The sequence below is a fragment of the Ammospiza nelsoni genome, chromosome 7 (genome assembly GCF_027579445.1).
Source record: "Ammospiza nelsoni isolate bAmmNel1 chromosome 7, bAmmNel1.pri, whole genome shotgun sequence".
In the NCBI taxonomy this organism is placed as follows: domain Eukaryota; kingdom Metazoa; phylum Chordata; class Aves; order Passeriformes; family Passerellidae; genus Ammospiza; species Ammospiza nelsoni.
Window position 1 is genome coordinate 17,336,409 of NC_080639.1, and position 14,539 is coordinate 17,350,947.

The window sequence follows — 14,539 nt, forward strand, 5'->3', positions numbered from 1 at the left end:
GTTTCAATACTCCATTTTTTTCTTTGCTTGCAGATGTGCCAGGCCCAGTTGGAATGCCACTCCTTACAGAGAATCTAACTAATGACTCTTGTAAATTGTCATGGTTTACTCCAGAAGATGATGGTGGTTCTCCTATTACCAACTATATAATTGAAAAACGTGAATCTGACCACAGAGCTTGGACTCCAGTGACCTACACAGTTACAAGACAGAATGCTACTATTCAGGGACTTATTCAAGGGAAAGCCTACTTTTTCAGAATTGCAGCTGAGAATATAATTGGCATGGGTCCTTTCACGGAAACAACAAAAGAGATTCTCATTAGAGATCCAATAAGTAAGAATATTTTTTGTTTGGATAACTGTCATACGAGATTAATACACAGGAAGATTCTGAATATGCAGAAAAATGAATCTACCTTATTTTTACTTTATTCACAGCTGTTCCTGACCGTCCAGAAGACCTGGAAGTAAAAGCAGTTACCAAGAACTCTGTTACACTAACTTGGAACCCTCCAAAATATAATGGAGGCTCAGATATCACCATGTATGTTCTAGAGAGCCGCCTCATTGGAAAAGACAAATTCCACAAAGTTACAAAGGAGAAAATGCTTGATAGGAAATTCACTGTAGAAGGCTTGAAAGAAGGTGACACCTATGAGTTTCGTGTGAGTGCTTGCAATATTGTGGGGCAAGGCAAGCCATCATTTTGCACTAAACCAATCACGTGCAAGGATGAAATTGGTATGTTTCTTTTTCATATTTATTTTGAAAATAGTAATTACATTTACTGATTCCTTACTTTTTCATATTAATATTGCTGACATTTGTGGGCTTTGTGTATTTTGTATTTCAGCTCCTCCCACACTTGACCTTGACTTTAGAGACAAGCTTATTGTCCGAGTTGGTGAAGCTTTCAGCTTGACTGGACGCTACTCAGGCAAACCTGCACCAAAGGTTACTTGGCTAAAGGATGATATTGTTGTGAAAGAAGACGACAGAATAAAGATTAAGACAACTCCTACAACTCTTTGTTTGGGAATAGTAAAATCTGTCCGTGAAGACACAGGCAGATATTGTGTTACTGTAGAGAACAGCACAGGATCAAGAAAAGGATTTTGTCAAGTTCATGTCGTTGGTAGGTTTTACTGAACAAAAACAATACTGTATGTGATTTTTTTGGGGGTGATTAGAATTCATTGATTTTTTAAAAATTTAAGTATTGAAATGTGCTCTTTATTACAATAATTCAATTTACTGCTTTCTCAGTTATACTAAAAAGCTATTTATTTTAAGCACATATTTAACTCTGAATTTGTTTATTCAGCATGAATAATTTAATCTATCTACATACATTTAGAGAATCTCAACACTGTAGAAAATGTTAATCACCAAATACTTTCTAAGCATTAAGGAATTAATTCCAGTATGTCAAACATGTATTACAGAGGAATAACCCTGAAGTCTTGATATCTTATTATAATTGTGCTGTCAAGTTTCTAATTTTATACTGTGTTTGCTGTACTGACAGTGTTTAATCTATGTTGTTTTGTGAAGTTTATAAAAAAGCATGGGTATGCTTTATTTTTTCTTAAACAGATCGCCCATCACCTCCAGTAGGCCCGGTTATATTTGATGAAGTCTTTAAAGATCATATGGTTGCTTCCTGGAAACCTCCATTAGATGATGGAGGCAGTGAAATTACAAATTACATAATTGAGAAGAAGGATACACACAAAGACTTGTGGATGCCAGTTACATCTGCCACAGTGAAGACAACATGCAAAATTCCCAAGCTGCTTGAAGGAAGAGAATATCAAATTCGAATTTATGCTGAAAATCTTTATGGCATAAGTGATCCTCTCATCTCTGATGAGATGAAAGCCAAGGACCGTTTCCGTAAGCTTTTAGTTTTCAATTTTATTTAGATACTCCAATCTTTATTCTGTTTGTAATGCTCATGCACTCTTTTTTTTCTTCTCACCCTAGGTGTTCCTGATGCACCTGAGCAACCAATCATTAAGGATGTAACCAAAGACTCTGCAGTAGTGGTTTGGAACAAACCATATGATGGAGGCAAGCCAATAACAAACTACATTGTAGAAAAGAAGGAAACAATGGCTACAAGATGGGTCAAAGCTACCAAAGACCCAATTTTCCCTGGTACAAAGTTCAAAGTACCTGATCTCCTTGAAGGTTGTCAGTATGAATTCCGTGTTTCAGCAGAAAATGAAATTGGTGTTGGCGATCCTAGTCCACCATCAAAGCCAATTTTCGCTAGAGATCCAATCGGTAAAGTATCACATTTCATTTCTCATTGAATTTTTAATGCACTCAGTTTCAGTTTAAAAATTATTCTAATAGTTTCTTTTTTTTCTCTCCCATTTCTTTATTGTTTTTTTTATAACAGCAAAACCAAGTCCACCTGTTAATCCAGAAGCAATAGATAAAACTAAAAATTCAGTTGATTTATCTTGGCAACCACCACGCCATGACGGAAATGGCAAGATAATTGGCTACCTTGTAGAGTTTCAGAAAGTTGGAGACGAGGGATGGAAACAGGCTAATCTTACAGCAGATTCTTGTCCTGAAACAAACTACAAAGTCACTGGTCTTACTGAGGGATTAACCTATAAATTCAGGGTCAAAGCAGTCAATGCAGCAGGTGAATCTGATCCAGCGCATGTTCCTGATCCAGTAGAAGTAAAGGACAGGCTTGGTGAGTTTAAGAAAATCAGATAAGTTCACCTAAGAATAGACCTTTTTTTTCCTCATTTGGTAAAACTTGTGTTTTTGATTCCAGAACCTCCTGAGTTAATACTTGATGCTAATATGGCCCGCGAACAGCATGTAAAAGCTGGTGATACCCTGAGACTTAGTGCTGTTATTAAAGGGGTTCCATTCCCAAAAGTTACTTGGAAGAAGGAAGATCATGAGGTCTCACCCAAGGCTGACATTGAAGTTACAGGAGTTGGCAGTAAGCTTGAAATCCGTAACACTGTCCATGAAGATGGTGGAATGTACTCCCTGACAGTTGAAAATCCAGCTGGTTCAAAGACTGTTTCAGTAAAAGTTGTGGTCTTAGGTAATCTTTTTGTCTTCCCTTTATACAACATCTTTTTACTCTATAACTGAAGATTAGGAAATAAAGAAATTTCTGGAAAATATCTGTAAACCAAGTTATATTTTTATTTTTATGCAAATATAAAAAATAGAAAAAGGACTAAAAACTTCATAAAATATAGTTTATCTTGAAATTTACAAAGTTTTTTAAGAAATGCTTCGGTTACCAAATAAATAACAGATTATATTTTTATCAATGTTAGATAAGCCTGGTCCCCCCAGAAATCTGAATGTCAGTGATGTTAGAAGCGACTCATGCTATCTCACTTGGATGGAACCAGAAGATGATGGTGGCTCTGTGATTACCAACTATGTGGTGGAGAGGAAGGATGTAGCTTCTGCACAGTGGGTAGCCATCTCATCATCCTCCAAGAAACGCAGTCACATGGCTAAATATCTGATGGAAGGCACTCAGTATCTCTTCCGAGTTGCAGCTGAGAATCAGTATGGTAGAGGTCCATATGTGGAAACACTTAAGCCTATCAAAGCTATAGATCCACTGCGTAAGTGTTTTTCAGTTATATGGTTTGATTTTTTTTATATGGGATTTGGTAATTTTGAGGTTGTCCTGTTGGTATGAACATGATACACTGGTACCATAGATTTTTCATGGTTTACCTAGTAACCATTTTGGTGTTGTGTTTTAAAAGATCCTCCAGGGCCACCAAAGAATCTGCATCATGTTGACGTTGACAAGACTGAAGTTTCCCTTGTTTGGAATCGACCAGATCGTGATGGTGGTGCTGAGATAACTGGGTATTTAGTGGAATATCAAGAAGATGGTGCAGATGAATGGACAAAGTTCCAGACAGTCCCTATGCTAGACTGTGTTGTTACAGGCCTACAGAAAGGAAAAACATACAAATTCCGTGTGAGAGCTCAAAACATTGTTGGTCTTAGCCTTCCCGATACAACTATACCAATTGAGTGTCAAGAAAAACTAGGTAATTTTTGTTTTTTCATGTTTTTGAACTGATTTTTTTTCTCTTTTTCTATAAGCATTTGCCCTGAAAAAATTATTTCCATTTTTCTCTAATTTCAGTACCTCCATCTGTGGATCTAGATGTGAAGTTAATTGAAGGTCTTGTTGTTAAAGCTGGCACCACAGTGCGCCTTCCTGCGATTATGAGAGGTGTGCCAGTTCCCACAGCAAAATGGGTTACTGATGACACTGAAATTAAACCAGATGGCAAATATAAGATTGAGACCGACAATTACTCAACTGTTCTTACTATCAAAGACTGTGTAAGAAAAGATACAGGAGAATATCTACTCACAGTATCTAATGCAGCTGGCAGCAAAACTGTGGCTCTGCACCTTACAGTTTTGGATGTCCCAGGCCCACCAACTGGTCCTATTAATATTCTTGAAGTTACACCAGAATATATGGTTATTTCTTGGCGCCCTCCTAAAGATGATGGTGGGAGTCCTATAATAAATTATATTGTTGAGAAGCGTCAATCAAAGAAAGAAACTTGGGGAGTGGTTAGCTCTGGAACAAGTCACACAAAAATTAAGGTTCCACGACTGCAGAAAGGCTGTGAATATATTTTCCGTGTCCGTGCAGAAAATAAGATAGGCATTGGTGCACCTCTGGATTCAGAACCAACAGTTGCTAAATACATGTTTGATCCACCATCCCCACCTGGTAAACCAATGGTTTATGATGTTACAGAAAATGCTGCAACAGTGTCTTGGACCCTACCAAAATCTGATGGTGGAACTCCAATAACTGGTTATATACTCGAACGTCGGGAAGCATCTGGTAAATGGGTGCGTGTCAATAAGACACCTATACTTGATATGAAATACAGAGTCACCGGTCTTTTTGAAGGCAACACATATGAATTCAGAGTTTTTGCAGAAAACATGGTGGGCTTAAGCAAACCATCTCCAAGCTCTGATCCAATAAAAGCATCACGTCCTATCACTCCTCCTGGACCACCTATAAATCCAAAATTAAAAGACAAAACTAAAGAATCAGCTGATCTTGTGTGGACAAAGCCCCTCAAGGATGGTGGCAGCCCAATTCTGGGATACATTGTGGAATGTCAGAAAAGTGGAACTACACAGTGGAATAGGATTAATAAGGATGAACTCATTAGACAGTGTGCTTTCAGAGTACCAGGATTAATAGAAGGAAATGAATATAAATTCCGAATAAAAGCTGTTAACATCGTGGGAGAAGGAGAACCAAGAGAACTACCAGAAACTGTACTTGCAAAAGATATTCTTTCTCCACCAGAAATAAGCCTAGATGTGACCTGTCGAGACTTAATTACTGTCCGAGTAGGTCAAACAATACGTATTACTGGTAAGGTAAAAGGCAGACCAGATCCTGAAATAACATGGTCTAAAGATGGCAAAGTACTAGTCCAAGAAAAGCATGTTGAAATACTTCATGATCTACCTAATGTTGAACTGCAAGTGAAGGAAGCCAAAAGATCTGATCATGGCAAATATATAATAGCAGCTAAAAACAGCTGTGGACAGGCTCAAGCTTTTGCTATTGTTAATGTACTTGACAGACCTGGACCGTGTCAGAACCTGAAAATAAGCTATGTCACAAAAGACTCTTGTATGATCTCTTGGGAGAGTCCAGTGGATAATGGTGGCTCTGAAATTACAAATTACATAGTAGAATACCGTCAGCCAAATCAGAGGGGATGGTCAATTGTCTCCTCTGATATTACTAAGCGATTAGTAAAGGCAAATCTTGTAGAGAACCGTGAATACTTCTTCAGAGTTTGTGCAGAGAACAAAATAGGTCCAGGTCCTTGCATTGAGACCAAGACTCCTATCCTTGCTATCAATCCTATTGACAAGCCTGGAGAGCCAGAAAATCTTCACATTGCAGAGAAAGGAAAGACATTTGTATACCTGAAATGGAGAAGGCCAGATTATGATGGTGGAAGTCCCAATTTAAGTTACCATGTTGAGAGAAAACTGAAAGATTCAGATGAATGGGAAAGAGTTCACAAAGGCAGCATTAAGGAAACACACTACATGGTAGATAAATGTGTGGAAAATAAAATTTACCAATTCCGAGTTCAAACTAAGAATGAGGCTGGTGAAAGTAACTGGGTAAAAACAGCTGAAGTTGTTGTGAAGGAAGATCTCCAGAAACCAGTGCTAGATTTGAAATTAAGTGGCGTTCTAACTGTGAAAGCAGGCGACACAATTAGAATTGAGGCTGGAGTCAGAGGAAAACCACAGCCTGAAATTGTATGGGCAAAAGACAAAGATGCCACAGATCTCACCAGATCTCCAAGAGTCAGTATTGAAAACACTTCTGACATGTCTAAGTTTGTTCTCACAAAATCAAGACGCACTGATGGTGGGAAATATGTGATTACAGCAACTAATGCAGCTGGTAGCTTTGTGGCATATGCTACTGTTATTGTCTTGGATAAACCAGGTCCCGTACGAAACTTGAAGGTCACTGACATTTCAAGTGATAGATGTACTGTTACTTGGGATCCTCCAGAAGATGATGGTGGTTGTGAAATACAGAACTACATCCTGGAAAAATGTGAAAGCAAGCGTATGGTTTGGTCTACATTCTCTTCCTCTGTCCTAACAAACTATGCCAAAGTGACACGCCTCATTGAAGGTAATGAATATATATTCAGAGTGCGTGCAGAGAATAAAATGGGCACTGGTCCACCAACAGAAACACATCCAATTATTGCAAAAACAAAATACGATAGACCTGGACGCCCTGACCCTCCAGATGTCACAAGAGTCAGCAAAGAAGAGATGACTGTAGTTTGGAATCCACCAGAATATGATGGTGGCAAATCAATTACAGGATACATTTTAGAGAAGAAAGAGAAGCGGTCACTAAGATGGGTTCCTGTTACTAAAACTCCAATCCCAGAGAGACGCAAGAAGGTTACTAATCTCTTCCCTGGTCACGAATACCAGTTCCGCGTCAGTGCTGAAAATGAAGTCGGACTTGGAGAACCAAGCTTGCCATCAAGACCTGTAATAGCCAAAGACCCAATAGGTAAAATCCCACTGTATTTTTCTGTATTATTCCAATGTTAACAGATTGCTAAACTGTACAGCTGTGTTCTAACCTGTAATTTTTACTGTCTTGCAGAACCACCTGGTCCTCCCACAAACTTGAGAGTGGTTGATAGCACAAAGACTTCCTTAACCCTTGGCTGGGGAAAACCAGTGTACGATGGTGGTGCTCCGATTATTGGATATGTTGTAGAAATGAGACCAAAAGTTGAGGGTGCTGATCCTGAAGCAGGATGGAAACGATGCAATGTTGCTGCTCAAGTTATTCATACAGAATTCACAGCTACCAGCCTGGATGAGAAGCAATTATATGAGTTCAGGGTTTCTGCCCAAAACCAGGTTGGCCTTGGCCGACCAGCAGAATTGAAAGAAGCTGTGTCTCCTAAAGAAATACTTGGTGGGTTTTCCCATCTTCTTTTGGGTTGTTTACATACAACACTTTTTTTTCTTTATGCTTATTTTATTTAATGTGCAAAACTTTGCATTTTATTTCTTTACCTTTCAGAACCTCCTGAGATTGAGCTGGATGCCAGCATGAGAAAGTTAGTCACAGTCAGAGCAGGATGCCCTATTAGACTTTTTGCCATTGTGAGGGGTCGCCCAGCACCAAAAGTCACCTGGAGGAGAATGGGTATTGATAATGTTATCAGAAAAGGACAAGTTGATCTGGTTGACACTATGGCCTTCTGCGTCATTCCCGATTCCACACGTGATGACTCCGGCAAATATTCATTGACACTTGTTAATGCAGCTGGAGAAAAGGCTGTATTTGTGAACGTCAGAGTTCTGGGTAAGTAATGAGAGAAATACCTCAAGACAATTCTAAAACTATTTTGGATATTCCTTGCAGGAATATTTATTATCCTCATGTGCAACAGTTTTTGAGCATAATTGTATCACTTAACACTAACCCCCTCCATGTAGACAGCTGTTGATCCTCTTTAATTTTAACTTATTAAAGAAGAAAATACTCACATAAATTGAAATTTCTTCATAGATACTCCTGGACCTGTGTCAGACTTCAAGGTTTCAGATGTCACCAAGATGTCCTGCCATCTTTCATGGGCACCTCCAGAGAATGATGGGGGTAGCCCAGTGACTCATTACATCCTGCAGAAACGGGAGGCTGACAGGAAGACATGGGCAACAGTCACAGCAGAACTGAAGAAAACTAGTTTCCAAATAGCAAACCTTGTGCCTGGAAATGAGTATTACTTCAGAGTAACAGCAGTGAATGAATATGGATCCGGTGTTCCAAGTGACATACCAAAACCTGTTCTAGCATCTGATCCTCTAAGTAAGTGTGCCTTTATGTATATTTTATGTTTGCCTCCATGGATGTTTTCTGTTTCTTTTTCTCTAATTTTGACAGAGTTTTGCATTTTTTGAGTTAGTGCTTCTAAATGGAACAATGCTGCTGACTACTCAAGTATAAACATAAGTATGTCTGTATCAGTTTCTTTCAAATAATATGATCAATGAATATAGTACCTTTGAAATTATTATAAATTTCCATCTTTTATATATTGTTCTTGTTGAATTTGCATGGATAGCATCCAATATTCAAGAGTAAGAAAATCTTGGAAATTCCGTGTTTAATGTGTTCTTTTTTTCCCCTTAAATCAGGTGAACCTGATCCACCAAGAAAACTTGAAGTTACTGAAATTACAAAGAATAGTGCTACTTTAGGCTGGCTGCCACCACTGCGCGACGGAGGCTCTAAGATTGACGGATACATTGTTAGCTACAAAGAACACGATCAACCAGCAGATCGCTGGATGGAGTATTCAGTCGTTAAAGATCTCTCCATTGTTGTGGCTGGTCTGAAAGAGGGAAAGAAGTACAACTTTAGAGTGGCAGCTAGAAATGCTGTAGGAGTAAGTTTGCCAATAGAAGCTACAGGAGAATATGAAATTAAAGAACAACTCAGTAAGTAACAATTTGAATACTACGAAATATACCGCTTCAATAATTAAATGAGTGAGATATACAGGTTTTTGAGTCAAGAAAGATATTTTCTTTACAGAGTTATCTAGAGGATTATGATTAACTGCACTGAATATTTTGACAGGTCTGGAAAAAATGAGAGTTGAGCACTAAGTCAGAATTATTAAATAATTTTTCAGGTACAGTTGCAGTTGGAACTGAAAGATAAGAATTAGGGAGAAATAAATAAACAAATTTAAAATACCTTCAATTATGTTTAAATGAAAGAGAAGAAGTGTCAGACTGGTAGATTGAGAGATAAATTGGAAAGATGGACCTATTTTAATGTAAGAGATAATCAGTGATTTATATTATAAGGTTTGTTGGGAATCTGAAACAAAAATCATGGAGGACAGATGGGCCTATTTAAAGTGGCAGGGTTCCTGAGGCACAGAAAGATGTAGGATAAGGGCATGATGAGTAAATCTTCTTAATTTGGGACATGGGAAGAAAAAGAGAGAGGTACGGGAACAGGAGAATGAAAACTAGCCAGTGGAAGGAAGTACACCAAACATGCTGCCAGGTTTCTTTTGGGAAAAAAATTGATTTTGTGCAAAAGAAGAAGTAGGAGAAAAATAATTCAAAGATACAGAAAGACTGACTGTGCAAGCAGGTTTATCTCAGTAAGAACTTCCGTTTTCTTCTCCATGTTTCTTGTAGAATGTCAGCAATAAGCGAGCAACAGATTTCAGATAAAAAGAGAAATTATATTTTGTGCATTAATAGTGCACAATTCTCTACATAAATGTGTATGAAGGCAATCCAAAGTCATAAATATTCTCTTATAAACTGTACAGTAATGCAGAATTAAGACTGGAATGGATATTGTCACCTGCAGAAAGTGAAGTTGTCCATAAGTGGAACCTAAATTAAAGAGTTTCTAGTCATTCATACAGATGATTCCACTTAAGAGAGAAGCAGAGAAGTTTCACATGAAAAAATAAGAAAAAGTAAATTAATATGTCAAAGAAGTTGAACTTATTTGCCTCTGTGTGTGTTTTTTTTTTTCACAGTCCCACCTAAGATTCTGATGCCTGATCATGTTCACATTAAAGCTGGAAAGAAACTGAGAATTGAAGCTCATGTATATGGGAAGCCTCAGCCAGTCTGTAAATGGCTGAAGGGAGATCAAGATGTAGTTACATCCAGTCGCCTTGCTGTGCATAAAGCAGAGAAGTCTTCTGTTCTTATCATTAAGGATGTGACTAGAAAAGATACTGATTTTTATACTCTTACTGCAGAAAATAGCTCTGGTACTGATAGTCAGAAAATCAAAGTGACAGTCATGGGTATGTTCCATTTGGTTGTTTTTCAGTCCAGCTTTATACAAAGCTGGTTTTACTATATTCCAGTGGTTGCCATTTTATTTCATCCCTTTTTTCTTAATATACTTTTCTCATGCAGATAAACCAGGTCCGCCACAGCCTCCATTTGAAATTTCTGAAATAGATGCTGATGCTTGCACTCTTTCATGGCACATACCTCTTGAAGATGGTGGCAGCAACATTACAAACTATGTAGTTGAGAAATGTGATGTGAGCCGAGGAGACTGGGTAACCGCTTTATCTTCTGTCACAAAGACAAGCTGCAGAATTGGAAAACTGATTCCTGGAGAAGAGTATATGTTCCGTGTTCGTGCTGAAAATCGTTTTGGGATTTCTGAGCCGCTTCCTTCTGACAAGATGATCGCAAGATTCCCATTTGGTATGCCAGTTTTTGATAGCAGCATTTCTCTATTTAAACTTTCTACTGAGAAAACATACAATTGATGTCTATCTTCATATTCCTTTCTAGATGTTCCCAGTGAACCAAAGAATGCACGTATCACCAAGGTCAATAAGGACTGCATTTTTGTTGCTTGGGATAGACCAGATAGCGATGGAGGCAGTCCAATCACTGGGTATCTCATTGAGCGCAAAGAAAGGAACAGTTTGCTGTGGGTGAAAGCTAACGACACCGCCGTGCGCTCCACGGAATACCCTTGTGTGGGCCTCATCGAAGGTCTCGAGTATACTTTCAGAATTTATGCACTGAACAGAGCTGGAGCAAGTAAACCTAGTAAACCAACCGAGTTTGTCACAGCAAGAGCACCAGTTGGTAAGTCAGCCGTACCAATACTTTGCAACAGACTGTTTTTATGATAATTTTCAATAGATCTGCAACTTATTATGATCTTTAGTTTGCCCTTCTGTTTATACTTTCATGTTTATTATGACATCACTCTGATTGCACTGTCTAGGTATGCAGTAAATAGGATCCAGTAATATTAAAGCCATTTTTAATGTATTATATATATGTATTATATATATATAATGTTCTTTTTTTAAAAATATACTATAATATGTTTTTATTTGCCATAGATCCCCCTGGAAAACCTGAAGTTATTGATGTCACTAAGAGTACTGCATCACTGGTATGGACAAGACCAAAGCATGATGGTGGTAGCAAACTTATTGGCTACTTTGTGGAGGCTTGCAAATTACCTGGTGATAAGTGGGTTCGGTGCAATACAACTCCATATCAAATACCCCAGGAAGAGTACACTGTGACTGGTTTAGAAGAAAATGCTCAGTACCAATTTAGAGCAATTGCCAAGACAGCAGTTAACATTAGTCGACCTTCAGAGCCTTCTGATCCAGTGACCATTCATCCAGAAAATGGTAAGGAACACAAAAGCATTTGATAGCTCTGGAAGGAGTCTGTGCATATTGGGAACTAACACTCATGTGAAGAATGAGACATTTACCTCCTACTAGATCAATTAACTTTTGGAATCTTTCCTTTCAGTTCCTCCCAGAATAGAGTTGGATCTGTCTATGCAATCACAGCTTACAGTAAAAGCTGGATCTAATGTGCGCCTGGAGGCAAATGTGTATGGCAAGCCAATGCCAGCAATCACCTGGAAGAAAGAAGGAGAAGTTTTAAAGCCATCTGAAGGTCTTAAGATCACCACAAAGAGAAATCTTGCTACAGTTGAGTTGTTCAGTGTTAACAGGAAGCAAACAGGAGACTACACTATCACTGCTGAAAATGCAAGTGGATCAAAGTCAGCAACCATTAGGCTTAAAGTACTTGGTAAGCTAAAGACTATCTATTAATAAACGCATAATTAAATTATATAGCAAAAGATAGAACTATAACAATGTGATGTTAATTGTTCTAGATAAGCCTGGCCCACCAGCTTCTGTCAAAGTCAAACATATGTATGCAGATCGTGCAATGCTTTCTTGGGAGCCTCCTTTGGAAGATGGAGGTTCAGAAATTACTAACTACATTGTAGACAAGCGTGAAACAAGCAGACCTAACTGGGCCCAAGTCAGTCCCAATGTACCCATTACAAGCTGCACTGTGGAGAGACTGATAGAAGGACATGAGTATCAGTTCCGCATTTGTGCTGAAAACAAATACGGTGTTGGAGACCCCATCTTAACTGAACCTGCAGTTGCTAAGAACCCATATGGTAAGTGCTTTGTGGAATAGTTTCATTAGTCACTGGGGTTTTGTCCTTACTTAAGAATGTCAGTGTAATTTTCAAATAAATCTCCACAGATGTGCCAGGACCTTGTGATCCACCAGTAATTAGCAATGTAACAAAAGACTTTATGACTGTTAGCTGGAAGCCGCCAGCTAGTGATGGTGGATCCCCAATAACTGGTTATATACTTGAGAAGCGTGAAACGAAGGCTCTTAACTGGACAAAAGTAAACAGGAAGCCTGTCATTGAAAGAACTGTTAAAGCTACTGGACTCCAGGAAGGAACAGAGTATGAGTTCCGGGTGATAGCATTGAATAAGGCTGGACCTGGCAAGCCTAGCGCACCGTCTAAAGCTGTGTATGCTCGTGACCCTCAATGTAAGCTAAAAGTCTCAGATGTTTTCCATTATTATTTCCAAATATTATCATGCAGCATTTGGTATGCTAACTTTATGTTGTTTTAATTCCCAGATCCTCCTGGCCCACCTGCTTTCCCAAAAGTGGTTGATACTACTCGTAATTCCATAAGCCTATCATGGAGCAAACCAGCATATGATGGGGGAAGCCCTATCATTGGTTATCTAGTGGAATCAAAACGAGCTGACACAGACAACTGGGTCAGATGCAATCTACCCAAGAACTTACAGGCTACACAATTTGTGGTAACGGGGCTAATGGAGGATACAGAGTACCAGTTCCGTGTTTATGCTGTCAATAAGATTGGATACAGCGATCCAAGTGATGTTCCGGATAAACACACTGCCAAAGACATTTTAAGTAAGTTCACTGAAAACACATTGCCTTGTTGACTTTTGCTTCAATCTGTGGGATGTCTCAAAGACACACTTTGTCACAGGTCACAGGCACAGATTAATTTGGAACATATTTTTACTCAAAAAATGTGGGCTAACAATGGCTAATTTTGATGAAAACAGAGCAGTTAGGAACAGAATAGAATTTGGTGTCTGCTTTTTTCATTGTATGCTTTATAGCCTTCTGCTTCCTACTGGATCTTCAGGGGTTTTTGTCTTTTTCTAGTCATAATATTAGAATTTTCACATCTCTCATCTTTCCTAAAGTTTTCAGTCACCTTCATATCTTCTAAATAATTTTAAGCTAAGATTACTACTCTAAGCAGCTGTATGATACTCTTTGATTGTATGACACTTACTCCTTAAGATACATGCTACCTTTTGTATGCATTTTGCTGTACCTACAAAAGCATTGCTTTATAAAACTAACTTAGTTCAAGAAAAGCATTGGAGTCCAGGGTGCTCTGAAACTCCTTTGAATTCTAGAGAAACTAAGAGCCTTTCTATCATAAATGGTGTAAAGGCAGAAAAAAAAAAGGAAGTGAAATCACTGGAAAAAAAAGTATATTTTCAAATTATCTTCAAACAGGAGTCGGGATATTTACTAACATCATCACAGGCATGAGAATTTGGGTAGTCTAGTGAAATGCCAGTAAAAAGGGAGGTTTTGTCACTGTAACTTTTGTGATAATCTTAAACATGGTGCTTTAATTACATGGGTTTTTTTCTTAAACACACAGTTCCACCTGAAGGAGAACTTGATGCAGAACTAAGGAAAGTCCTTGTGCTGCGTGCTGGAGTCACAATGAGACTTTACGTGCCAGTAAGAGGACGTCCACCTCCTAAGATTTCATGGTCTAAAGTGGGTGCCAACCTAAGAGATAGACAAGGATTAGACATCAAATCAACTGATTTTGATACCTTCCTGCGTTGTGAAAATGTAAATAAATATGATGCTGGAAAATACGTTCTCAGTCTGGAGAACAGCTGCGGCAAAAAGTCGTACACCATTGTTGTAAAAGTACTTGGTAAGTTTCAGGGCTTTCCCATTATAATATATTGTTAACGTTTTAACTGTTTTTTAAAAGTCTGTTACTAAAACTAATATGGTGGTGT

General features: G+C 38.4%; 1 protein-coding gene across 1 annotated transcript in view; it reads left to right on the forward strand.

The window, feature by feature from the left end:
- Positions 1 to 14,539, forward strand: part of TTN (titin) — a 238,152-nt gene that overhangs the window by 174,008 nt on the left and 49,605 nt on the right. The window contains exons 250-272 of the mRNA XM_059476507.1: positions 34 to 336; positions 441 to 743; positions 856 to 1,137; positions 1,599 to 1,898; positions 1,989 to 2,291; positions 2,410 to 2,718; positions 2,803 to 3,084; positions 3,326 to 3,625; positions 3,773 to 4,066; positions 4,165 to 7,131; positions 7,228 to 7,548; positions 7,657 to 7,941; positions 8,149 to 8,448; positions 8,778 to 9,080; positions 10,151 to 10,426; positions 10,542 to 10,841; positions 10,932 to 11,234; positions 11,498 to 11,797; positions 11,925 to 12,212; positions 12,301 to 12,597; positions 12,687 to 12,989; positions 13,083 to 13,388; positions 14,164 to 14,451. Coding sequence (XP_059332490.1) covers positions 34 to 336; positions 441 to 743; positions 856 to 1,137; positions 1,599 to 1,898; positions 1,989 to 2,291; positions 2,410 to 2,718; positions 2,803 to 3,084; positions 3,326 to 3,625; positions 3,773 to 4,066; positions 4,165 to 7,131; positions 7,228 to 7,548; positions 7,657 to 7,941; positions 8,149 to 8,448; positions 8,778 to 9,080; positions 10,151 to 10,426; positions 10,542 to 10,841; positions 10,932 to 11,234; positions 11,498 to 11,797; positions 11,925 to 12,212; positions 12,301 to 12,597; positions 12,687 to 12,989; positions 13,083 to 13,388; positions 14,164 to 14,451 — 9,513 coding nt within the window. The remainder of the gene's footprint in view (positions 1 to 33; positions 337 to 440; positions 744 to 855; positions 1,138 to 1,598; positions 1,899 to 1,988; positions 2,292 to 2,409; positions 2,719 to 2,802; positions 3,085 to 3,325; positions 3,626 to 3,772; positions 4,067 to 4,164; positions 7,132 to 7,227; positions 7,549 to 7,656; positions 7,942 to 8,148; positions 8,449 to 8,777; positions 9,081 to 10,150; positions 10,427 to 10,541; positions 10,842 to 10,931; positions 11,235 to 11,497; positions 11,798 to 11,924; positions 12,213 to 12,300; positions 12,598 to 12,686; positions 12,990 to 13,082; positions 13,389 to 14,163; positions 14,452 to 14,539) is intronic.